General features: G+C 40.0%; 1 protein-coding gene across 1 annotated transcript in view; it reads left to right on the forward strand.

The window, feature by feature from the left end:
• The window catches only part of LOC121168130 (coiled-coil domain-containing protein 141-like), a 176524-nt gene that overhangs the window by 89467 nt on the left and 60429 nt on the right, over positions 1 to 26628 (forward strand). The window contains exons 10-11 of the mRNA XM_040997929.1: positions 6372 to 6566; positions 21283 to 21455. Of these exons, the coding sequence (XP_040853863.1) occupies positions 6372 to 6566; positions 21283 to 21455 (368 nt within the window). The remainder of the gene's footprint in view (positions 1 to 6371; positions 6567 to 21282; positions 21456 to 26628) is intronic.

The raw sequence follows: 26628 nt of genomic DNA on the forward strand, positions 1-26628 counted from the left end.
TTCAAACAATTTTTTTTTTGCTCCAAGCAGACTCTCCAATATTCCCTGATAAAAAAAATTGCCAGGTTTATTTTATTTGAATCATCTGCTAATACAGTCATGTACAGTTTCATGTGTTTGTGCCAAGGAATGAGTGACTACTTATCCTGAACAAGATGGGGCTGTAGATGAAGGAATTGTGTAAGAAATAGGTTGTACCTAATGAGACGGCCAAGGATTTAACCATGATTTGGAAAGCATACATATACTCACATATACTCACTGCATGCTCCTATAAGTTATGATTTCGATCAGTTATTTCCAGAACTGATATTTTTTAAAGTTGGTTACCATTGCATTCCCCTGTGGCTTCTTGTCTGTCTTCCCCCACTACAAGTTATATTTCCAAATCAAGTTTATAGGGCAATGTGTCAATCACGTGGTGTTGGATCATTAAATCCTCTCCTCTGTTGGGAGGAATTTGTGAGAGCAAAAGTTTCCAATTGAAATGCCTAACATTTTTCGCATTTCAATCTGTGCGCCAGACAATTTTTATGCCAATCTGTAACTTCATTCGAAGATCTAACCTAGGACTGTAAAAAAAAAATAGACAAAATAAAGCAGAATTTGTTTTCACTTTTTTTGTCTATCAGCATTAATTCTTTTAAAGAACCCTTTAAATCAAGGGATCCGGGAGAAGTTCAGGTTCCTCAGCAAATGTAATACTGAGCGGTGAGGTGTGAAGGGGTTACCACCATGAGTGCTAACTGAAAATAGTGGAGTGACCTATGGTGACACTCTGAGACAGCAATCACAGTGCCATGTGCCCTTATTGGATTGGAGAAGTGCACCTTCTGTGTTAAGCAAAAAAGCCAAGGAAGTGGTGGGCTTTGGCATTCCACCGGTGGTGGCAAGTACTGGAAGTATTTTATTTGTCAAGTAACTGAACCCCGGTTAGAGGTTTAACACTTAGCAGGCAGGCAGCAGCGGCTTACAGAAAATGGGCTGGGATTTCCTCCATGGGTTTCCTCCAGCCTTGACAAGCATGACAACTGTATTTTTTAAATAGTGTGATGGATTCGGATGACTCTGGAAAGTTTTACTTCAAGACATAAAGTAGTGAAAGTGTCCCCAAAGAAAATGACTAGGGAAATACATCATCAGAATGATACAGAAATGCAGCAGAAACTGCCTATTGATGGCCCAAAGAAAAGAGAAGCAATTTTCTGAGAACATTGAAACAAAATATTGAATGGACCCAGCTTCATTTAATAAGCACAGAGTTCATGTGAAAATACGATTAAGAAAACTGGGGTGGAGGATGAAAAATAAGGAAAAGAGGCACAAAATAGCCCTTGTCATCTCTGTGGAGGGTCACGTCCCTGTTTTTATATTATGACAGAAAGCATAAGGCTGAAGTGGATTTTCAAAGACCTGGCTCCACTCCAGAAGTCCCTCATTAATACTGTTTGCAAAAATCTGTGCAAACGGTAGATTTATGAACACTGTTGAGAGCAGGCATGGCTCTTCTCATTCACAGAGAGGAGCTTTAGTATTTCGGTCCAGCTGGTAAGCCTGAGTTTGGACTGTAAATTTTCATTTGCATCTATCATAGCATTGTGATTATTTTGGAATTGCGAGGCTTATGATTTCAAATCCACAAATCTGGCAGTCACATAAACGTGATATGTTTATTATCCCCAAAACCTTACCAAGGCCCTATCGAAGTTGGATTGGGGCAATTCTCCATTAAAGCGGGCACTCCTCCCATGAGTGAAGAAGTAGTACATTGGTATTTATGAGGAGCTGGCCTGAGATGCTGGTTGAGAAGTCAGTTGTAGAGTCACACTCTCTGAGTTGGCATTTTGCCTCTCTCGCTGACTAATGTTGGACCTAGGACACGCTTTAATCCCTTTGGGACCAAGTTCTACTGTCAGTAAAATGAAAAATAAGGTTTGGTGAAGATTAGATGAATTTTTCATGTAAATAAGAAAAATAAACCTTCCCACCTTGCAGACACATGAGATAGCCCCCTAGGACTTAGTGTTGACACACAATGGCCGTAGCCTAGTTTACCTCCAAACTTCGTCTACATTTTCCTTTCCTGGCTTGTTATGCAACCCCTTAGTTCCCCTAGCTCTAATGTGGTCTTGCTATAAGGAGCACATGAGAGTCTTGTCAATGTGATTTTGTTTTTAAAGAATTACTTGCTGTGTTCTATTTCATGCACTAAACATCTCTGCCCTTCTGTTCACTGAGGATTAATGCCCACAGATTGTAACAGAGGAAAGAAAAGAACAACACTGAGAGAGATAACGGACTGATGGAGCAGTGGGAGGGATCGGGATAAAGGGATAGGGAAAAAAAAAAACAAGGAAAGAAAAATATTTGTGATAGCAGCTGAACCAGCAGGTGATTGCGCTACTTTTAGCCACAAAATGACACCTCTCAACATTGTTCCAACTGGAGCCTTGATCCCCTGAAATGATTAGCAACAAATGGTTTCTTGCTTAAGAAAGTTTGTTCAAAATGTTCCACTCCACATTCCCCTCTGGGAGAGTTTTGGCACAACCTATGAAACTTGTTGGGAAACACCACAATAAAAAAGATACATTATTTTATCTCAGACTGCTTATCAATGCACAAGACTGACAAACAATAGTATGGAAAAACACCCTACTATCATTATTGTAAAATTGGGAAAAGAAAATATCCATAAATAAAGAGTAAATTGAGGTTTTCATGAATCATGACAAATTGATGGAAAGAAAAGAGTGCTAATATTTAGTGAGCGGCTACTGGGTATGACAGAAATTGTTCTCACTACTACAAAAATATTTATTCATTTCCAATAGATTAAAGGAATGATTTTTTAAGTGTGTGTTTGTGTGTGGTTGGGGAGACAGGGCTAAGGGTTGGGTGGCTATAAAATGGGTTTATGTACTTTATAAAAGAGTATCGTGGCCCGTATTAATTTTCCTGTGGTGGGGAAGCAATAGCTCTTTGGAAAATGAGGCATATTGAGAACTTCTGTAGTTCATTTTCTTACCTTAAAGCATTGTTGTTGCTCTCATTGAGGATTTTGGAAAATAGAATCCATCTGTTCTCAGTTCCTTGCTTTATATACAGGAGTTTGAACCAGATATGGTTTTGCCACTTTTTGGATATGCAATTTTGAGTAAGATATTCTTTGGAGCATATGTAAAAACAACCAAAAAAAAAAAGGATAAAATGGGCCTGGTGCAATAGCCTAGTAGCTAAATTTCCAGTTTGCATCTGCCTGGAGCCCATGTGAGTGCTGGTTTGTGTTCCTGCTGTTCCACTTCCCATCCAGCCCCCTGCTAGTGGCCTGGGGAAGCAGTAGAGGATGGCCCAAAGCCTTGAGGCTGTGCACCTGTATGGGAGATTCAGAAGAAGCTCCTGGCTCCTAGCTCCTAGCTTTAGATCAGCTGCACTCCAGATGCTATGGTCACTTGGGTAGTAACCAGCAGATGGAAAATCTTTCTGTCTGTCTGTCTCCCCATCTGTCTGTAAATCTCCCTTTTCAATAATAAAAAAGTAAATCAACAAATAAATAAAATTATAAAAATATAAAAAATTGAAAACCAGAAAAATGACATTGATTTTTTTCTTATTATTAACAAGAATAATTTTTAATAGATGCTTCAAAAAATTCTGATCCCTTACTCTAATATTCATTCTTGAAATATTTTCTGTTGTCTAGTTATTTTAATAAGTACTATAGACTCCACAAAATAAAAGGTACAATTGGTACCTTTATTATCTGTTAATTGTTTAAAATATTACCATAATATGTATATTTATAGAACTGGAAGGTGTTAATATATGTGATATTGTAATGAAGTTAGATAAGAGCAGGCTATGTACTGTTGAAGGAAATAATAGCTTTTAATCCTTATATCCCCCATTTCTATCTAGTATGGAGCCAGCTTTGCACTATTTAGTATGTGTTGTGAAAGGAATAAGTGCAAACAATACTGGTAAATTGCTCTAAAGTTATGCTTGTTTTATATGGTGCACACGAAAGGTAAATTAGTAGTGAGAGATCTTGCACTGGGGGTACAAGCTGGAATACAGTCAGACTGAGCTTCCTGAAATGTGGTGCCAAACTTCCATGCTTTAGCAAATAGCTTATGCTTCCCACTCGGTCTAGACTGAGAGGCACACCCGGGCATCTACAGGATGAGCACACGAGAGATGGTATTTCTCTCATAGAGCTGCATCCAACTCTGTTTCTTCTGCAAGAAATTTCTCTTTCCCTTACTGGAATAATATGTTTGGTTTATACTAATTATTCTGATTTTCTTTTCTGTTTGTCATATTCCATCCTCATTTAATAGAAAGGGCAAAACTTATTTCTCAGAAGTGTGTGTCATGGTGGGTGAGGCAGAGAGAGATCAGGTAGAGGAAATTCTGCAACAAGAAACAACTGTTGGGCCCGGCACGGTGGCGCAGTGGTTAGGTCCTCGCCTTGCACGCCCGGGATCCCATATGGGCGCCGGTTCTAATCCCGGCAGCCCCGCTTCCCACCCAGCTCCCTGCCTGTGGCCCGGGAAAGCAGTCAAGGACGGCCAGAGCTTTGGGACCCTGCACCCACGTGGGAGACCTGGAAGAGGCTCCTGGCTTTGGACTGGCATAGCATTGGCCGTTGCGCTCACTGGCCGTTGCGCTCACTGGCCGTTGCGCTCACTTGGGGAATGAATCATCGGAAGGAAGATCTTCCTCTCTGTCTCTCCTCTCTGTATATCTGCCTTTCCAATAAAAATAAAATAAATCTTTAAAACAATCAAACAAACAAACAACTGCTAATGCATGATGAATTACACATCTTAGTTCAGGCAGACACAATAGCAACAATCATAGATATGGGATTTTCTTTCTTAAATGTATTTACTCACCTTGACAGTGAGACTCAATCATTGGTAAAATGTTTTTAATAAATATACAGATAGAAATGGGCTGAGTTGAGTTGGAGGTTTTAAAGTGTTATTGACTGTATTGGCATGAATTTTTTTATAAATATTTATTTATTATTATTGGAAAGGCAGATATACAGAAAGGAGGAGAGACAGAGAGGAAGATCAGCCATCCGATGATTCACTCCCCAAGTAACTGCCAACAGCCAGTGTTACGCTGATCCAACACCAGCACCCAGGAACCTCGAGCCTCCTCTAGGTCTCCCATGTGGGTACAGGGTCCCAAGGCCTTGGGCCATCTTCGACTGGTTTCCCAGGTCACAAGCAGAAAGCTGAATGGGAAGTGGGGCTGCCAGTATTAGAACCGGAGCCCATATGGGGTCCTGGCATGTTCAACATGGGGATTTTAGCCACTAGGCACCACACTGGGCCCTGGGCATGAGTTTTATAAAGTTAACAGGAATGGAAGTGATGTGCATCCATCACAGCTGAGCGCTCCAGCAATCATCACCCCCACCTCTTTCTACTGTACCCATCTCTCCCCTTTATACTTTTCTGGGTCTTGCTTTCTTTGCGTCTATACTGTGGTACCTATAGTTGTAATAAAACCTATCATGTAGCATTTATTACTATGATGTTTGAAAATATGACAGACTGGGCCCAGCGGCATGGTCTAGTGGCTAAAGTCCTTGCCTTGAAGGCACTGGGATCCCATATGGGCGCCGGTTCTAATCCCGGCAGCTCCACTTTCCATCCAGCTCCCTGTTTGTGGCCTGGGAAAGCAGTCGAGGATGGCCCAAGGCTTTGGGACCCTGCACCCCTGTGGGAGACCCAGAAGAGGTTCCTGGTTCCCGGCTTTGGATCGGCACAGCACCGGCCGTTGTGGTCACTTGGAGAGTGAATCATTGGATGGAAGATCTTCCTCTCTGTCTCTCTGTATATCTGACTTTGTAATAAAAATAAATTAATCTTTTTTTAAAAAGTTAATCGTGAGACAAAGAACATTTAAAAGATATGACAGATTTCTGATGTCCGTATGTGACTGTTTTCTTAATCCTCTGAGAGATTATAAAGGAAAGAAGGTTGGTTCAAGCTGCTATACTACAGTAAGCATCAATTAGGTGGATGAACAATAGGGACTCCTGCTCTGGATGCAGAAGCCTAAGACGAGGGTGCCAGGGTCGGGTTCTGTAAGGTGAGGAACCTCTTCCGGGTTGACTTTTTGTTAGGTCCTCACATGGTATCCTCCACCGTATGAGGGAAGTTCTTTAGAAGGGTGTGAATTCCATTTTTAAGGGCTACACCAACAAGACTCCATCAACTTCCCAAAGATCCTCTCTCTAGTAGCATCACATTGGGAATTAGATTTCAATGTGGGAATTCCGAGAAGTCATGAACATTCCATCTGTAAGCTGGGCATGTGTGAGGTGAACTAACAAGAGTGATCTCTCCCAGGAATGGAATCTGGCTGTGGAGAAGCTGGAGCGTGAGGCCCTGGGGATTCTGCTGTCAAAAGACCACGTGGAGAATGCACATGTACAGCTCTCCAATCAGAAACTGAATCGGCTTCAAGAAGAATTTGGTCGGCTCCTGGCAGAGAGGAAAACCTGGTTACAAAAGGCAAATGAGTTTTTTAATAGTGTTAACAAGGTGAGTGTAAGATCATATTTATAACTTTAGATAATCAGGTACACCACTAAAGGACCCATTACTTCAGCCGGCTGGCAACAAATTACAAAATCCATGCAGAATTTCAAAATTGGCTGCAGCAAAATATTTTAGAAGTATATCCCTGCTATGGCCACAATTTGGTTCTCAAAATTAAGATTCCATGCTTTGCTTTGTATAAAATTGCTTACTCTCATGATGGTTTTATCTTGGAAATGCCCTTGGTCTGTTTGTGCAGGCCACTCTGTCCCCATTCTGTGATGTTTCTCACGGAAGAAGAGTTATAACAAGATGTGCAGGTTAGAAAGGCCTTTTCTCAGTAAACACATGTGAGTGTTGTCTTCGCTGTGCAGAACATAAGGCTGCAAACCTTCCTTGGCCTGAGGACTGTACCTGGGTCTTGCGTTTTTTAAGTCAAAAGCAAACCTTGCTGTGAACGGTTGCTAGGGTTTCTTCAGATGGAGAAGTATTCTGGTTCCTCTGGTTGACTTATTAAATATTTATTATAACAGGCAGCCTTTTTGACTGATAATGTTCACCTATACACATCACTTGAGGAGGACTCAGTATGTAAAGCTGCTGGTGGGGTTTGAAATTGTTTTCTGCCTTTCTCAATATAAAATATTCCCTGAGTTAGTCTTACAGGAATGGTTTAATATCTTAACTTTTGCTAATGTTTCTTCAAAAGGACAATGTGGCAGGCAATGAATGAGGAACTCCTGAAAGCTCAGTACATTTTGTTCTAATTTCACAACATCATTGCTCTAAGCACAATGTTCTGGTCTACATCAAAGCAGTGACTAAATTGAACTTTTTACTAATAAAAAAACTTTTACAAAGGTCACAAAAATGCAGGTTCTAGAATTATCATAAAACTATTAAATATTATCTAATTATTACATGTTTGAGATAGCTTTTTATTTTACTTCTTTTTATTATTATCATTTTATGATACAGTTCCATAGATTGTGGGATTTCCCTTATCCCTGCCCCAATTCTCTCCCCCCTCACTGAGTTCCCCTATATCAGCCCTATAAGATAGTTCTTCATACTCAGTCATATATCCATCAATATGGGCATGAACAGTGGCAGAGAGTCCAGCATCCTATTGTCAAGATGTAGTAAACAGTTGCAGTTGGAGTCCATGTTTGGAAGTAGAGATGCGTACTGTATTGTATCTGAAAGCAGACATAGAGCTGTTACTGAAACTATTGAGCTAAGTAGATCCTGTTAAGTGCTAGTTAAGTTTCCCTTTAGTGGTATTATTTTTTAATAAGAGGCTCATTAATTTGCATTGCATGTTCATTCTACAAAATAAGTAGGTCCTCTGCATGTCAATTAATTTTATTTCTAAGAATAAACACTATAGAAGACAGTGCTATGATTTCTTGTACAAGCTTTATGGTATGCAGCTTTGCAAAATACAGAATCTTTTCCTCACTCATTTACTTTTTCTGTTCTCATTATTTGGTACTTTGTAAAGCAGATTTTTCTTCCTAGAACCTTAGGAATAACTGTCATGAGAGACAGTACAAAGTGCTACTTTGTAAACTCATGCAATTATAAAATCAGGTCCACTCTGGAGAAGAGAACCCATGCTTCTTAACTTCAAAGACTTCTGATTTCCAGTTCCTGTGTTTCATCGTTGAATGCCATGACATGGTGATGATCCAAATTTGAAACCAGCTGGGATGTAGACACCCTATGGTGTTTATGGCCACATGGCACTCAGAAGGTTGTGGAATTCTCTCTTCCTTTTTAAAGCTTAAGGAAATAATTTCCAACTCCAAATTTTAAAAATGTAATGTGAAAGCAAATGGACATTTTTACCTCATTAGAAACAGAAATCTGGAGTGTGGAAAGTGGATGCTTAATCATGACTCAAAATGAATTATTCACCATATTATTAAGAAGTAATAAATCATGAAATTATATAGCAAGTAAATCCTTTAAAATGAAAGAAGAAAATATCTCATGACTTGCAAATGGCATTTTTCTTTTTGATTTATATTTTAGAAACTCCAAATTTAACAAAAATCTTACTGTTTTACCAATCATTGGTATAACTTTCAGAAATAATGCAAATTTAAACAAAGGACTTGACTTTAATAATATATAATTTCAAGTCCTTTTGAATATTTTTCTGATCTATCTGAACATTCTGTTTAGTGAAAGGGATATTTTTTCACATATATTTGATAATTTGTCTTCTACATGCTGGAGTCTTTGTTGGCAATTTCCTAATTGCAAGTGTGCCCATTCTTAGGTTAAGCATGCTCTCTACAATTGTGAGGGGTTAGAGATTTACTCTGCTTTCAAGCTGACATATTAATTATTACAGTTTTATGCATGCTGACATAAGTCACATCACTTGGGAATTTAGAGACTTGATTTCAGCAAGCATAGTAGCTGAGTGTTCTCATGGCATTCCAGTTTTTTGGGGGGTGATGCTGATGGGCCAAAATGAATATTTGTACCTGCAGCAGGAGATATCTGGAAAAGGAGCCCTAAACTTGGGGAGTCTCTTTTTTATACAAAGTAGTAAGCAAAGCTTGCTATTTGTCATAGAGGAAAACATTTCTTCAATCTGAAGCTTGCTAGCAGCAGATTCAACACTGACAAATGGCAAAGATAAAGAGTGGGTGGGATTATGCCTTCTTGGCGACCAGTAAGATGTGTCTGAATGCAAGAAACCATGAAGATCTAGATGATAGCATTGTGTGTCAGGTGGCAGAGGGGAAGGACTTGAGTACTTTTTCTAAAGATATTTTCCTTCAAACTCATTCTACTCCTAAAAAAAATATCCTTTTTGATAACCAACCTCTTTTCCTAAACTTGCTGAAGCTAACCTAATATGCTTTTTTTTTTCTTATTAATAAATTTTATTTTGACATTCTTTACATAGTTAATTAGGGTAAGAAGGTTCAAGGGCTACAGGAAAGTGGATAATACTAATGTTTTCCATATTGTTACCTTCATGTTTAAAAGGGGGGTATTAAGGGAGAATTTGTGTGTTAAATGTTAATGTGAAGAAACAGGTTAAATATTAGTGTCATGGGTGACATGAATGAGATAGCTGAAAGGTTAGAAAAGAATAGAATATATCACTTTTTTTAAACTTTGTTGAAGTTTAGTAGAGTAAAGAGGAGTGGATATCAACACTGTTCTGCAGAATAAGCTGTTGCCAGAAGGTTTACTCTATCATGGATACTCATGCTAACTCATGCTATGATTCTGACTCACGCATCTAGAAAATACTGCTTGGTCCATTTTTATTCCTTTCTGTCTATATAAGCCGGATATAGGGATATTACTGTTTCCTAGAGGAAAAATAAACATGAATTCTTTTTATTGAAGTTATTAACTAAATAGTGTGAATTGATTAAAAAAAAAACAGTAATCCTTCTTTGGTTATTCACTTATTTAGTCAATATATATTGGACGAACCTTATATGCTAAGCTGTGTTTTAAATGCTGGAGCACAGATGAGAGAAAAACAATCAAAGAATCTATAGATCTGTACATTTCCCAGTATGTGAAATTCTGTGATTATCACCCGATAATTACGCAGTGATAGCAGTTGGCCCATTGCCTTTCCCCTGTGACCCCAGGAGAGCAATTACTTTTTAATTGTGCTGAGAGTTGACAACTATCCAAGACTCATGAGTCTGCTTCCCAGAGGAAGTGTCTGTAGTTATGCAACTTGAAATGGTGACATTTGAACCTGGAATGAGCAGCAGATGGCAATATTGGTACACAGGTCTTGGGAATTTTGTTGCTGATACTTGTTGTAAACAAGTTACTGGATTCAAGTGGATCTGGAGTTGTTCAACTCTAGAACTTGGGATACTTTGTTTTCTTTGTGGAAATTCATGCTTTGATGAGCTTATTTATTAGCAGCAATTGTAAGGATTAGCAACAAATACAAGATCTGATTGTACCTACTGGGTGATAGCTAACTGGAGAACAGGACTTCTAATTCCCTGTGCTGCTATGAATCACGAGAAAATGCTGATGTATGAACACTTGGCTTATTATAGTAACTCATCTCCATCCTCCCAAATTTCATCCTTTACAATTGCAGATTCTCATACTGTGTTTTTAATATAATCACAAAGAAGCTCTGGTTAATATGTGTGGATCATTCAAAATTGTTTAGGGAAGATGACCTAAATTACACAGAAATAAATACATACTATGTTTTCAGATATGTACTGCATAAGCCTGTGTTTATGCAATAGCTCCACTTGAACCAAAGCTGTAAAATGTGGAAGGTTGGCCATACACTTTCATATCCCATGCTTTCAGACACTGGGGAAACAACAGAGGAGACTGAAGCCAAATCTGGTTTGTGAATGTAGTCCAACTTTTGGATGCTTAGCATGAAAACAAAAGTTGTAGTTGCCAAAGAAACACTTTGAATCAACTTTGAAATAGAAAGCTTGTTATGGCTTCTCTTGTTTTTGACATCTCTTTTGAAACCTTAATGTCACAAAACGATGTTACTGCTTTTCAACATGTTTGCACTGATGTGAAACAATAACATACATAGCATCATTGTTGCGGATGAAAACGAATAATTAGCATGCAGTTTGGTGTGTTTTAATTTCTGTGTGTATGTATAGCATCTCATCAGTTAGAATTAACATTCCAGACCCAGATCTCGGCCACAATTAAAATCATTTACTTAGACATTGAGGGAAGAAATCTACTCAAGTAGAAGACCTAGAAAAATATCCAGAAGGAATTTGTTGATATGACACTGATGAACTTTAAAATTTAGGGTAATTGCTAATGGATATCAAAGAAAATGTAATTGCCTTCAGTTTCATAATCCTTCAGCAGCGTGTCTTCAGTTCCTCTAATTGAGAACAACTTTCTGTTCTCTTTAACACAATGCAAATGATTGACTCTTCCTTTTTCCCCTTTTCTGTATTTGCATTCCCTGCTGTTGTCATGCCTCATATTGGTATTTGAAAATTAACGCTGTGATGGATATAATCCATACCTCCTACACTCAGTCTAGTTTACAGGAGAGGCTGCCAATAAGGCATGAAGGAGTAAACCCAGAACAAGAAGGAACAGAAAGCGAGGACCCTTAACTGACCCAGGGAAAGTGTCAAGGAAGTCATGTCAAGAAGTGGTGACCACTGAGCACAGTTTGGAAAGATGCAGAAGGAGTTGGAGGCTGACCAGCTGGTACAAATTCATACCATGTTGGGGAACCTAAGACAGTTCATCTTGCCAGGAATATAGAGTGAAAACCCAGAGTGATGGGAACGAAAGGATAGAAGCTGGTGTGGGCATCAGAAAGGACCTTGAATTGTAAGCTATGGAGTTTCCATTTTTTGCTGATCTTCTTTTAAATATGCGGTTATTTAAGGACTTGGAAAATTTGTGATTAGGCAAACCTCAACAAAATAAGCACACAATGCCTTATTTACTTGCTCTCTTCACTCACTGAGACAGTGATTGTAGGGCCTAGAAACCTTAGATTTTGAAACTCATGGGTCAGGCTATCTGATTACTATGGCTAAACTGTTAACATTATTTTCTTGATGAAGTTATTTCTTTTTTTCTGTAATTTCCTACCTTTCTCAGGAGAATTCTGAGAATTTGTGTTTAATAACCCAATGACTGTTTTCTTCTCAAAAGTATCTTTTTCCTTAAATTTTATTTATTTTAATTTATTTAAAATGTTTTTTAAAGATTTTATTTTTATTGGAAAGTCAGATATACAGAGAGGAGGAGAGACAGAGAGGAAGATTTTCCGTCTAATGATTCACTTCCCATGTGGCCGCAATGGCCGGAGCTGCGCCAATTCAAAGCCAGGAGCCTGGCGCCTCCCACAGGCCTCCCATACAGGTACAGGGTCCCAAGGCTTTGGGCCATCCTCAACTGCTTTCCCAGGCCACAAGCAGGGAACTTGATGGGAAGCAGGGCTGCCAGTATTAGAACCAAAGCCTATATGGCATCCTGGCATGTGCAAGGCAAGGGTCTTTACTCCTAGGCTACCACTCCGGGACCTATTTAAGATCTTGAGAGAAAAATGGGAAAGTAATAGAGGTAGGGAGAGATCTTGTACTGTACTCTGTAAATACCCACCACTATCTGAGCTGGACCATGCCAAAGCCAAGAACCATGAACTCAGTCTAGGTTTCCCATGTGGGTGGCAGGCACCCAACTACTTGATATTCCCTGAAGCAGATAAAGATTATTAGGCCTATTCTAGAAAAGAGGAAAAGTCAAACACAAAATGTAAATTGATTTGTCACATGACCAGCCATTTATTCATTTATCCAAGGAAAGTATGTTTTGAGCATCAGGTGGCTTACAGTGACAACTTATACATAATCTCTAAGGAGCGCAGAGAAATACCACCGTTCTTACCACCTCCTGTTGGAAAATGAGAGATGAAGCAGAACTGAGACTTCAGCCTAGGCACTCCAAAATGGGTCTCTTAAAAGACATCTTAACTATTGAGCCAACGCCTGCCCAAGAATATCTTTTATAGTAAGAATAACATGATCTAGGTCGGGCCTGATGCAATGGCTCAGTGGCTAAATCCTCACACTGGGTATGCAGGGATTCCATATGGATGCCAGTTCATGTCCTGGCTAATCCACTTCCCTTCCAGCTCCCTGCTTGTGGCTTGGAACAGTAAAGAATGGCCCAAAGCCATGGGATGCTGTATCTACGTGGGAAACCCGGAAGAAGCTCCTGGCTTCAGATTGGCTCAGCTTCTACCATTACTACCACTTAGAGAGTGAACCAGCAGATGTAAGATCTTTCTCTGTCTTTTCTCTCTAAATCTTCCTTTCCATATTAAAACATCTTAAATAATAATATTAATAATACTGCATTAATATTTCTTTTTTAAAAAAGATTTCTTCATTTGGAAGTCAGGGTTACAAGGAGAGGGAGAGCCACAGAGAGAGGGAGATAAGAGAATATCTCTTCCCCTGTTGGTTCAATACATTGCAGCAATCCTGTCTGTGCTAGATGTAGCAGCCAGGAGCCAGGAACTTTTTCAGGGTCTCCCACATGGATGGCAGGGGCTGAAACCAGTGAGCCCTCTTCTGCTGATTTTCCCAGGCCATTTGCAGGAAGCTAGAGCAGAAGTCATGCAGCCTGGACACATGTCCATATGAGGACACATATGGATATTGCCACCACAGGCAGTGGCTTTTACTCACTAAGCCACAGTGCCAGACTTGGCTGTAGGTGTGTTCATTGCTTTCCCTTTCATGTACAGTTTTCAGTCTGTTACATCTCTAAACTTGCCCTGAACATATCCCGCCTTGTCACTTCTGTGTGGATTCATGTTCCTTTGGCAAATTAAAATTTCTTGGGAATAAAAAACATATCTGTTTTACTTCATGTTCATAAGAATGTCTAGAACAACGTTTTGTAGTTGGTGGATGCTCAGTAATTATTTGAAAGTTGGAGAACAGTGAAATATTATGAACTGTTTGCGTTTCAAGCCAAATGCACCGCACTGTTCGTAAGAGATAATGTATAGCCAAGGCCATGAGGAAGTGATGTTTTTTAGAGGAAAACTTCACAGACTAACAAGTAAGGACACAAACGTCAAGCTGAATCTCTACCGCATGTGTGAGAAGGTGAGTGGAGCTGTAGAAAGGAACTTGTTATCCCTCAGATCATTTCCTCCGGAGGATGTGATGGGAAACCGCACACCTGTGATTTCTCATTAGCTTCGTAGTATTTCTCCTTAGTCTCTGTCAAAATTACCTTTGCATGCCACCTAGTGTTCAAAAGAACTTAAGTTGACTAAATGAATAAATGGCCATGTCGTAAGTCAATTTATGTTTTTGAGCTGGAGTTTTTCTTTTTTCTATATAGATCTAACAATTTTCTCTTTTCTAATGGATCTAATAATTCTTACTAATTCAGGGAATATCATTAAATAATAAAAGTTCTTAGAGTCGCTGATAAATTGTACAAAGAATGTCTTTTTGGGGTCAAGTTGAAGCATAAACTAAACGGGGTTGTGCAGTTGTAAGTAAAAGTTTGGTAGCTTCTCCCAGGATGATACTTCGCTAAAACAGCAGGCAGCATTGGGGCCAGGCTGCCTGCATGTGATTTAATCTCACCTTAGATATGCACTAGCTTCTCTGTGTGCCTGGATTATTTAAAAAAATCTGCATAATAGAAATGCTGATTACAAGCATCTCACAGGGTCTAAGTTCGTGTATGTTAATGCTTAGACCAACTAAGCCTTCACCGAGAGTTATTCATTATTTTGTCATTGGAAGTGCATTTAATACTGCACTGGCCTTTCTAATACTGCACTGAATGCTGGCGCTCATTGTCATACCCCCAGCATGTAACTGAATGCGTGGTCTTTAGATTTCAGTACTTTTGAAATAATGAAAAAAGTTGCTTTGTACGTTTTGAATGGATGTTTTACATATTAATATCCTCAAGATCATCCTAAAATAGTTAGGTCGACTTAGAGAAGTCAGACATTATAAGCAGAGACTCAGTGCCTAAAATTCTGCTTCATAGTATAGTTGTCATTTTCAGATGAATTTACCTCAAACGTAAAAGATGGCTAATACATAAACTTTTCCAATCATTTTTTTAAAATAAAAATGCTTCATTTACATGCTGCTTTCAATTTAAAGCTCAAAACTCCTTCTTTTCTCATTTGATTTTAGCTTTTTAGACAGCAAGTCACATCCTGATACCAAAGCTTTAAATTGCTCTTATCGATACCACTGGTTACTGTAGCAAGGTCGGATGCCTTGTTCAGCAGCAAGCAGGCAGGGAATGATAGCTTGGAGTGGTGGCAGAGAGGGGAATGTTGGGAACTAAAATCACACCACCCCTCCACCCCCGGTCTTCTTGCATTAGAAAGCTTAGGTAGACTTCTACAAGACTTGAATCTGCTCACCAAACTGGGAACTACTACAAGTTCTCTCAGAGGGTTAAGACAGAAACTGAAGCATTTGGTTCTCATACAGCATGAACTCCAGAGAAACATGAATCCACTTGGGGAATGGAATTCAGAGCTCTCACTAGATGCCGAGTTGGGGGTTTTGTGTGTTTGCAGCCAAACTTCTTCCCTACCTTCTGGACTCTAGAAGGGGAATCAGGGCTCTGCAATTGGGGAGTTTTCCTGCTTTGTTATTGTTGAATGTTTATTCTCTTCAAGTTAATTAGTCATGAAGCAAACAATATTGCTTATTGAACATCTTTGTGAAACAGCATGATGTAGTAGCTATGTTGAATGATTCATGGTTCTTGCTTAAATTATTAGTCTCGCAGATACCTTAAAAAGAATAAAATGTGCTGTTTCCTGATACCATCTCTTTTTGATTTGGTACAGCCTGCCTTCACTGTTGTACTTAGCAAGGGAAAAGTGAAGGTCTTTGTTAGTGCCTTACCAAGAAAAACAACTCTTTGTTGTTTCCAAAACAGGGAGCTCATGAGCTCCTTTGTCCGCTTAGGAACTGAGTGATGCCACGTGAGATGGTCAGGAAGAGCTAGGATACGGAGGGAGAAACACAATCCTTGTTCCTATAATCTTCCCCAGCCCAGTCATAAAAAATTTTACCGACTTGTACATATAAGGTTTGGAGAAAGAAAGGGATGTGAAGAGAAAAACCAAAGGGCAAACATCAATTTCAAAGGAGTTTGTGTGGAGGTCACAGTGTCCTGTTGCCAGAAATAACCTGCCCTGTACTATGTGTGCAATAAAGAAACTTTTTCCAGTCCAGATCCACTAGACCAGATTCCTTATGGACACGGTGAATAGAAAGCCCTCTCTGTTATCTTGTGGATGAATTAAGTGAGGGCAATGATACTTTGCTCATTTCTAGAAATGACACATGGATTCCTCATCAAATTCTGCATGGGAATGAGAGAAGTTGGCTTTGCTTGTGCCTCCAGTAATCACAAACTGTAGAAACTTCTAGATAGTCTTTCTCTAAAGGTCCAGAGGTTTAATGCTGATGTGTGTATTCTCCAAGCAATTACCATTAGTGTTAGACTAACAGTACGGGATATGCTGTCTTGAGCTCTCTTAACATTCCTGGTCCATTTGTTGAGCTAAGGAAAGAATGACCTCACCTCCTTCCTGCTGCCTTACTTTTGCTTTTTGAGAGGCAGTGAAATAGAGAAACAAGGAGGATGTGCTTGCAAGAGAGAGCAGCTAAGCTCCCATCTGCTGGTACTCCCCAGTTGTTCCCTATAGTCGGGGCTGTAGGCTACTCCCTGGAAGTCAGGATCTCATTTCTGGTCTCCCATGAGAGGCAGGGACCCAATTGCTTGAACCATCACTGCTGCCTCTCAAGGTCCATGCTGGGAGGAAGCTGTAATTGGGAACCAAAGCCAGGACCCAAACTGAAATTTGCATATGGGACCTGAGCACCTCAGCTCTCTCCGCCTTCCCAGTATCTGCTTGCTCTCTGGCTTCCCATGCACAGACTCCAAAGACATGGAGCCCCTGAACTCAGCCCCTGTATGTTTGTATTCCTCACCCTCTGTTTACTGCTTGGGCCAGTTAGTAAAGATGCATATGCCAAGATGCTTTGTATTTCTAATTTGTGTACTTTCAAGAGTTCTGGGAGAGATGAGGTCTAGCAGTAATGAAATATGGACAGAGAAGCCAGGAACAGGTGAATGTTTATAGCTTTCTAAGTGTGTCTGCATTGTTTGCTGCATGGCTCAGGATGATTTATATTGATCTTTAATCATGGCAAGTGTGAAACATTTAGCAACTTTCAGGTAGTTGTTTTATTAACATCTTGATCTTTCTTGAGGGGAAGCTGTGGATTTAAATTTCGCTATTTTAAGTTATGAATTATTGTTATCTTCATTTACTAACTGTTCAGTTCCTATTTCTACTATATTAGGAAATCCATTTTTTATGTTAGCATTCATAAACAAGGGAGTGTGATATCACACACACACATTTAATGCCCTTGTGGCATTTACAAGTAATGCTGATGAGGACAAATTCAGCACCAAGCACATGATGGGCATGTGTTCAGTGGGGTCACAAGAAGAAAAGGCCCCGTGGACAGAGGAAAGGCAGTGGGTGGCTGTGTTCTTCTCAGTGACATTTGAAGATGTTTTTGATTAATTATGAAACGGAATAACAGCCCTGTTTATTACATGTCTGCCATCCTGCCAAATTACATTCATATATTTTCCTCCTTCAATTCTCGAGACAGCAGCAAACATGGCATAAATTAAGTTACTAACACAGAATGGAATTAAACTTATGGGCAAGAAAAGGTACTTTGGGTGCCAGCATTGTGATTCAACTGGCATCCCATATGGGAGTTGACCCATACGGGAATGATCCTATATGGGAGAGTCCCAGCTGCTACACTTCCTATCCTATTCCCTACCAATGAGCCTGGGTGAGCAGGAAGAAGTACTTGTGGGCCTGCCATCTAAATGGGAGACCCAGGTAAGTTCCTGACTTCTGCCTTTACCTGGTTCAGACCTGGACATTGTGGCTTTTGAGGAAGAATGAACAAATGAATGCAAGGCTTCCCTCTCCCTCCTCTTCCTTTTTCTCTTCTTTTAAATCTGCTTTTCTAGTGAATAGATGGGTGTGTTTTTTTTTAAGTCAAAAAAATTGCTTTAGGATTTGTCATTCTTTTCCTTTTTCATTCTAGGGATTTACATTCTGTTAAGGGGAAAGTCCCTGACATTTACATATAGAGTTCCCCTTTGTTTCTTCATTTAAAAAGGAGTCCGGGGGTTCTCAATCCTCAGTGTAGCTGTGTGTTACTATAAGGGGTGATTCAAACATGTAAACTTTTAAAAGTCAGTTAAGAAAGTTCAATGTAATTTAGTATTTGAATAGAAAACAAGCTTCCAGACACAGGGGTTATTGCCAAGTGATATTCCAATGAATTATGGAAGGACTGAGACTGTGACCAGTCACCTTCTTTTCTAAGATCAGCATCTTGTTGCATTTGGCTCCAGTGCCCACTGCAGAAAAGAGACAGGATCAGATAAGGGAGGCTTCAGCATTTTTTAAATGAAGGAATGCTTCTCTCTTTTGCTGTCCTACAGATTAGGAAAATTTCTGTCTTTCCCTGAATCCTTTCCCACCTATGAGAAGTAAAGGCTAATACTTATTTACAGATGTAAGCTTGGAAAAAAAGCCTCATCTTTGTGTTTTTATTGTTATTATTTTCCACGATATGGTTTGTAGGTATAGGGATTACCCCCTCAACATTCCCATCCTTTTTTCCCATTGTCCTTCCCCCATGTTATTACAGTAGTATAGTTCTTCAGCAACAGTCACAAGTCCAACATTCTGCTATTTAAGTGTATCATGACATTGTAGCTATTGGCAATGGTGGAATACTAGTATCCTATTGTCAAGGTATATTTAGCAATGTTTAGCAAGTCCTGTTTTCATTCAGGAGTAGAGATACATGCTGCAATATATCTTCACTTCTCAATATGCGAGTTCTCCATTACATAGTTCATGTGTAAGAGCGTATGTATTATCTCATCTTTTCCTTGCAAGATTGGAGGCTTCTCTGAAATGGCCCTTCTTCCATTCCTTATGGTTATCTATTCACGCATTTATTTGAAAGTGAGGAAGAGTTATCACATCTGCCTTTTACTCCTCCAAATGCCTCTGGTAGTCAGGGTAAGTCAGACTGAGGCTAGGCATTGAAAACTCCATTTGGATGACTCACAGTGGTGCCAGGGACACAAGTACTTGAGCCATTTTCCTATGCTTCAGCATATGCATCAGCAAGAAGTTGCTGGTGAGCCATTTCCTTATGCCTCAGCATATACAGATCCTTGAACTCAGGCTTGCCTGTATGGAACATGAGCCTCCAAAGGGCAGCTTAAGCAGTGTGCCAAAAGCCTACTGCATATCCGTTCATCCTTAAGCTTCCCATAGTAATCCTTTCACACGTGACACCATTCGTCAGAATTTGTATATAGGGAATATGATTTGTGTTTAATTCCAAAATTTACCACTTAGCAGTTCATGTTACCTCATGCATTAAACCTCTGTGAGATTTATTTTTTCCTAGTTGATCATATATTAGCAATAATTTCTATCTCCTTCACACTGCTGGGAACTGTGTCTGGAACCCAGTAGGTATTCAATATTTGTTGACTAAATGAAAAAGTAATGTGCAACCGAGTAGAGAAGCATGCACATAATCAGTTTTCATCAGACTGCGGCTATTCATTTCAGCTGCTAAATAAATGGAATGGGTGTTATTTTGAATGTTGACAGAGCAGACTACAGAGATACGAGAGCCTTGGGAAGAGAACACAGCATCAACTTGTAAGTAATGATAGTGTTTGAGAGAATTCATCTGTAAATTCCAGTTTTGTTTAGTTCTAATTCTGGGATGAGACTCATTTCCTAGAATGACAGTCAGGGGCAGGGGTGTGTGCATCACACACTTTCACACCTGCAACCTGGCCCTTGGCTGCTGCAGGTTTTCCCTCAGCTCAGCAGGTCCCTTGGGCCTTCCTCAGCTTTTGGCAAGACAGCACCCGGAAGTCCATCTGTTCTTGTTTCTCATGTCCTGGGATCATCCTCCAAATCTGCTCTGGAGTTTTCCTACCCTTCCCATTCTGAGGGTTTGCTGCCAAGGCTATGGACTTGTAACTCAGCAATCCAGGAAGATGTTGAGTCCCTTGCCTGACTATGCACACTACCCAGCTTCCTGTGATGGAGCATGAGAGAGGGCTTCTTCTGATGGTGTTGAAGTGTCACATGGAAGAGCTCAGTTTGGCTTTGACTTACCTAACTCATCTGCTCCCTAGACCCAAATTCTGAAATAGACCATCAGGGACAGTATAGACCCCCTGCTCTCTGCTTTCTCTCTCACTGTTTCTCACACCATATCACATATGATATACACACACATATATATGTGTATGTGATACTCATCCATCTTCATGCCAAGCAAGCCTTCATGGCCAAATTAAGAACTCTTCTCTACACAGTTGATTCTGTAAGCCTAATCCCCCAGCCTGGGTTGTTGATCTGCTATTAAAGAAAGAAAATAAAATAATTTAAAAATGCTCTCTCAAGACAACATTTTGATTTGCAAGGCTGTGAGGCTTCTGCATAATCCTATTTTGCATACCAGAAACTAAAGATTACTTTGGTTTTAATCTTTGTACTGCTTCAGAACCAAATTCTAATATCCTTTGTAGACATATGGACACCTTCACTGGAGTAGGCATTTATTTGAAAAGAAATGGAGGGTATACAAGTAATTTCTTAAATATTTCCCTATTTCTTGGGTCTCTCAGGTTCAAATGAGAATTGGGAATCTTCTTTTCAGGAATTTTTTAGATATTCAGATTGTGAAAGGCTGCATACTATTTTTTTAAATGGTTCAAGCATTATTTGTATACAATGCATAATGTGAAAATTAATCAAATTCTGTAGTTGCAACTGTGTGCATAGATACACTCTGAATGTAAAACTATTTTGGTAATTTCGTGGTGTTGATGGCTATTGATGCTGAACTAAGCTCTGATCCATTTCCTTGAATGGAGACTTAACACTCTCCAGCTGTTTTCCAAGACTAAGATGGTTGTATTTTGTTAGGATCAAACCCATAAATTGAATGACCTGGTTTAATGGTTAGTGTTTCACACACACATGAATGTAGATTTTAAACCAGAAAAGCAGAAAATGAAAGTATGTTTTCTTTGCCAGGCATTTGATGTACTTGGAAGAGTTGAAGCTTACCTTAAGCTCCTTAAAGCAGAGGGTTTAAGTCTGCCTATCTTGGCAGCAAAGCATGAGGAATTACACCAAGAAATTAAAGCCTGCACGGCTGATGCTTTGCAAAAGGGACAAGCCTTAATCAGCCAAGTGGACTCTTGCAGGTAAGTCAAGTCTGTTTCTTCCCAAATGTACCAGGTTTTTGCAATTTCCACAGTCGTAAAAAATAAGTCGCATGATTCCTGCTGCCTTGCCCATCTTATCCCCTTCCCCCAGTTTTCCACACTTAACGATGTTTTGCCACATTTAGATGTATCTTGGAAAAAAAGTGTTGAATTTTGGTCAGCAATGATTCAGAATACAGTATTGCTCATTTAAATGTGAGGCCTGATTCTGAGCAAGAGGACTTGGGGAGGTTAAAGCTTTCTCTCCCCTGTTTCTGCCCAGGGAAGAGAGAACGGACAAAGTAGAAAGCAGAGCCTATTCTGTCCTAGCAGCTTCAGGGGGATGTTTTCCTTTTAGGTCATAAGCCTTAGGTTTTTCCTGTCCCTTTTTCCTTTCTGTTAGAAAAGAAGTGCTAAAATTCCCTTTCAATCATAACCTCATCAAACAAAATCCCAAGTAAAGGATGATGTTATTAGTAACAAGTACTCACTTCTATTCAGAACTGCCATGTGCATGCTGGGTACCCTGTTAAGAACTTTGGAAACTTTATCTCGTTAATCCTCACAACAAGGCCACAGGGAACATGATAGAATGTTTTCCTTTAACAGTTAAAGTTACCAAGACTGATGTAGAGCAATCCCCAAAATTGGTTCAAGGGTTTGCTACAGAATCTACGAAACTAGAACCTGTTGCCTGACATGCTCAAAACCAATCACTGACATTGGGGTGGTAGAAAAAAGGAAGTATTTGTTACAATGCACAGAGCAAGGTGCCACGAAGGTGTTCCCTAATTCATGGGCTCCTCTAGTTATTGGTGTGAATGTTCTGATGGGTTGAAGCTGGAGTGAGAGGTGGATGTTCAATTTATGTCCAGGTGTGAGCCCAGAACTTGGTTCTTGGACTAGCAGATTGAGATTCCAACAGGCGAGAAAATAACTTAGAATCTTTTGTAGCATTAGTGGCAATGAGAAATAATAGTGGCATAAAAAATAATCACTAGCCTGTGAGGGTAGTCACGCCACTAGTGGTGTTGCCTTTGTGTCTGTGGAAGCAATCAGCCACACCCCCCCAGACATATGTAAGCATCCATCGTCCACATCTATCCACATCCACATATACCCACATACACCTACTTCCACATCCAACCGTGCTCCATAATTACTTATGTGGGCCTACTGACCAAAATGGCTGGGAAGGAAAACAGTTGTGCAGCAGGACTATGGCTGTTCTGGGTCTGCCAATTACCATGTTCTATGTTGCCGCAGAAGCAAAGAAATATAGGAGCCTCAAGACAAGGGGACTTGGTGAACACCACCATCCCTGCAGGCTCCTTGTTGTTGGGCAGTGTTCATATCCTTGATTTGACTGGTCATCAGTATTACATAATTTAGGGAATTTTGTTGATGACTGAGTGAGCTTTAGTTAGTTTGTGGGCTGCATGCAGAGGACAGTTATATTTTGACCCAGACCTGAAATTTACTGAAAAGAAACCTCTCAAGATAATACCGCCCATAAAGGTGTTCCCTTTTGCAGAAGCAAATAACCTCCTGAACCTGCTGATGAGGATCTGTGCCTCCCTGTCAAGTCAGTTAGTTTTAGTGTGCAAGTGATTTGCTCTCACACAGTCAGGCATGGGCATTTTAAGGGAGGATGATTGGGAAACTGGGCCTGATGGTTTTTGACATCTGCATTTAAGGCACAGTATAATGGCCTCCTTTCAAGACTCAGAGAGGTTAAATAACTTGCAGACACACTTGCAGGATCAGATTCAATTAGCTAGACTGAATCAAAATCCCAAATTGAATGTTGTCTTAGCAATGCGATGGGTGGGTCACTTTTAAATTTTTATTTTATTTTAATAAATTCAGTGAATATAAGAGTGTGAGCTTAGAATGTGGGTAGTAGGAGGAATAAGGATCTTGAGAGACAGAAGCAAAACATAGAAAAGTGTGGAAGAAACGAGCAAATGCAACATCACAAAGGGATAATGGATGAGCCCATGAACAGGTGATGGATAGGAAGAAATGAAGGCAGAGGTCATACCCTGACAAATAACACCAAAAGAAGACTAGCATAAGTTACTCAATCCTAGATTTTCATTTTCCATCTCAAGAATCTCCTGAAAAACAGACATTGATTTCAATGAAATGCATATGAAATGGCAAATTTATCATGTATCTGAGCTGTTGCTCTGCTCTGTTTTAGATGTTGATGTGCTAACTGCGCAGTTTTCTCTCCTTAAGACTGTCTGAATCCAGACAGAAATGGTTAATCTAGGCATGTGATGGTTGCTGGGAAACCAGGCAAAAGCCAAGATCAGAAATAATCCAAGATCATCTGGTCAGAGCCAAAAAGTTGAGGCCTTGAGAAGTGCACATGATTCTTTTACCCTTGGACTTAAAATTAAACAAGGACGTTTGTGGCTACTAAGTTTCTTTAGTTTGGCTTCAATTTACCCTTCAACCTCTGAAAGTCCCAACTGGCTCTCTTCTGATTTTATTTTCTACTAGGTGAAAAAATGGAATCTTGAAAGTTCAAATTTGTCTGAGATAAGGCTTCTCAGTAAGCTAGACAGTTTTATTGTAATACTACCTGACCCAATATGGCCCAATAGGGCTGTAAGTTCTACCTGGTTAGGCAATAGTTTACACTGTTTTTCTGTTCTGGAATCAATTACATTGGAAGTTTGAGCAGTGTCCCTACTTATAGTGATTATTTGTTGTTTTAAAATATTTATTTATTTGGTTTGAAAGGCAGTTGTGTTGGGGGCTCAGAGAAGAAAGCATGAATGAGAAAGCGAGAGAGAGACAGATCTTTCATTGCTGGTTTACTGCCCAAATGGCCACAATATTCAGACATCGGCCACACAGAAGCCAGGAGCCAAGAGATTCATCGGAGTCTCCGTGTGAATAAAGCTGGACCATTCTCTGCTCCTTTCTCAGGTATATTAGCAGGGAGCTGGATCAGAAGTGGAGCAGCTGGTTCCCCAACCAGTGCCCATATGGGATGCTGACATTACAGGTAGTGGCTTAATACACACAACACTGGCTCCTTTACTTGTCGTTTATTTATTTTTATTGGAAAGGCAGATATACAGAGAAGAGAAAAGACAGACAAAGATCTTCTGTCCACTGATTCACTCTCCAAGTGGCTGCAATGGCCAGAGCTGAGCTGATTTGAAGCCAGGAGCCTCTTCTAGGCCTCCCATGTGGGTGCAGGGTCCCAAGGCTTTGGGCTGTCCTCCACTGGTTTCGCAGGCCACAAGCAGGGAGCTGGATGGGAAGTGGGACCACCAGGACACAAGCTTGCACCTATATGGGATGTCAGTGCATGCAAGGCGAGGACCTTAGCCAATAGGCTATCACACCAGGCCCTCTGGCTCCCTTTTATAAGATGGCTTCATAGGAGTGGATATGGTCATGTAGCAGGCTATTACTCTGCCTGCAAAATACTGGCATCCCAAATGAGTGCCAATTTGTGTTCTGGTGGTTCTACTTCCAATCCAGCTCTCTGCTATGGCCTTGGAAAGCAGCAGAAGATGGCCCAAGGCCTTGGGTTCTTGTAACCATGTGGAACACCAGGAAAAAATTCCTTCTGCCCAGCTTCAAATTAACTTAGTTTTGGCCATTGTGACCATTTGGGGGAGTGAAATAGCAGATGGAAGAGCTTCTTCTCTCTGTATATATATTTCCTCCTTTTTGTGTAAAAATCTGCCTTCCAATTAAAAAATAAATCTTTTTTTAAAAAGGTTGCTTCATGAAGTACTTGGAAAATGTACACTGTGAGAAGAGTATTATATCTGAAGTCTCTGCCTGAATCATCCCAGTAGTTAGTGCTCTGTGATTCTCAAAGTAGTACATTCCCATCTCATTAAATCAGCAAGCCTTTATCATTGAGCGCCAAAATAAAGATATCATTTACTTCTATTTCAGCAAACTTTTGGAAATTGTGTGTGTGTGTGTGTGTGTGTGTGTAAGAGAGATAAGGTAGAAAATGAGAGGAGGAGAGGTGGAGGAGGTTGGTTGTGAGAGATTCTCAAAGTAGATACCATAAATCAGAAAATACAATGGCAAAAACATGCATTTCAGTTCTACAAATGGCATTTTGTTCAAAGTAGAGATGAATATTAGAGAGGAGTGGTTGTTTCTTCCAAAATAAAATCAGCTGCAGACATGAGCAGATACATTGTTCAGGTTCCTGTTAAAAGGAGCAGCAATCTAAAGGAAGATTCCCCCTCAAGTTTGAAGTGTAATTTGTCCACAGACAAAAAGAAAATTCTGGTCAGCTGATCCCTTCTGATGAGACAGAGTAAACTGTCAAATGCTTACCATCTGGTTCAGCTCCTAATCCAGATGGGCTGCCAATAGTAATTTATGAGAGGTTTTTAAAGCAACTTGCCACTCTCTGGAAGGAATCATTAGAACATGTTAACACTGGGATTTGCTCCCCTCCCCTGCCCCAGCTCGTGACAGATGCACAGATCAAGCTCTGCTTCCCCACAGTAACTGTGGCAGCCTTTTCTTGAGCCAAAAGTGAAAATGTCTCTACCTTTTGAGAAAACAATTATTTTTCTTTCCCCCTTTTGCTGCCCAGTAGATCAATAGTTAAAATCGTCTCAATGCGTGGTTTCTAACAAAAGTCTGAAACCACTTTCACGTTCTGTCTCTACTATCTGTGAGGCTCAAAAAAGTCAATGACAACGTCAGGCTAAAATCTGATGACCTTGTGTTCACATGACAGACAGTGCCATCTAAACCTTTCTTACAGAGAAAGCCCAAAGGTCCATCAGGATTTCTCTGTAAGTAAACACACAGATGGTTAGAGCCAGAACTCCATCCACGAGAGCGCTTCTGCCACCCAGCTGGCCACACACAAGCAGTGCTGCTTTAGGACTAGAGCAAGATGATTTTGATTCAACCAAGTCTCTGTTAGGCACCTCATCAATTTAATGTGACGGTGAAGTATTCACAGTATCATGTGTTCCTAGATGGTCAATAGGATTCTATTAATTTATTTTGTTTATGTAAGGATTTTCAGCAAAGAATTGAGTTGTACCTTTTTTTTTTTTTGATCAAACCACTTATGTGTAGGCACTAAAGAAATGCCCACAATCCTTGTTTTTAAAGTGTTTTGGAATAGTCAAAAGATAAGTTTAGCATTGTCATTTCATGT

This window comes from Ochotona curzoniae, unplaced genomic scaffold (genome assembly GCF_017591425.1).
Source record: "Ochotona curzoniae isolate NIBS_2020 unplaced genomic scaffold, NIBS_Ocur_1.0 patch60, whole genome shotgun sequence".
NCBI lineage: Eukaryota > Metazoa > Chordata > Mammalia > Lagomorpha > Ochotonidae > Ochotona > Ochotona curzoniae.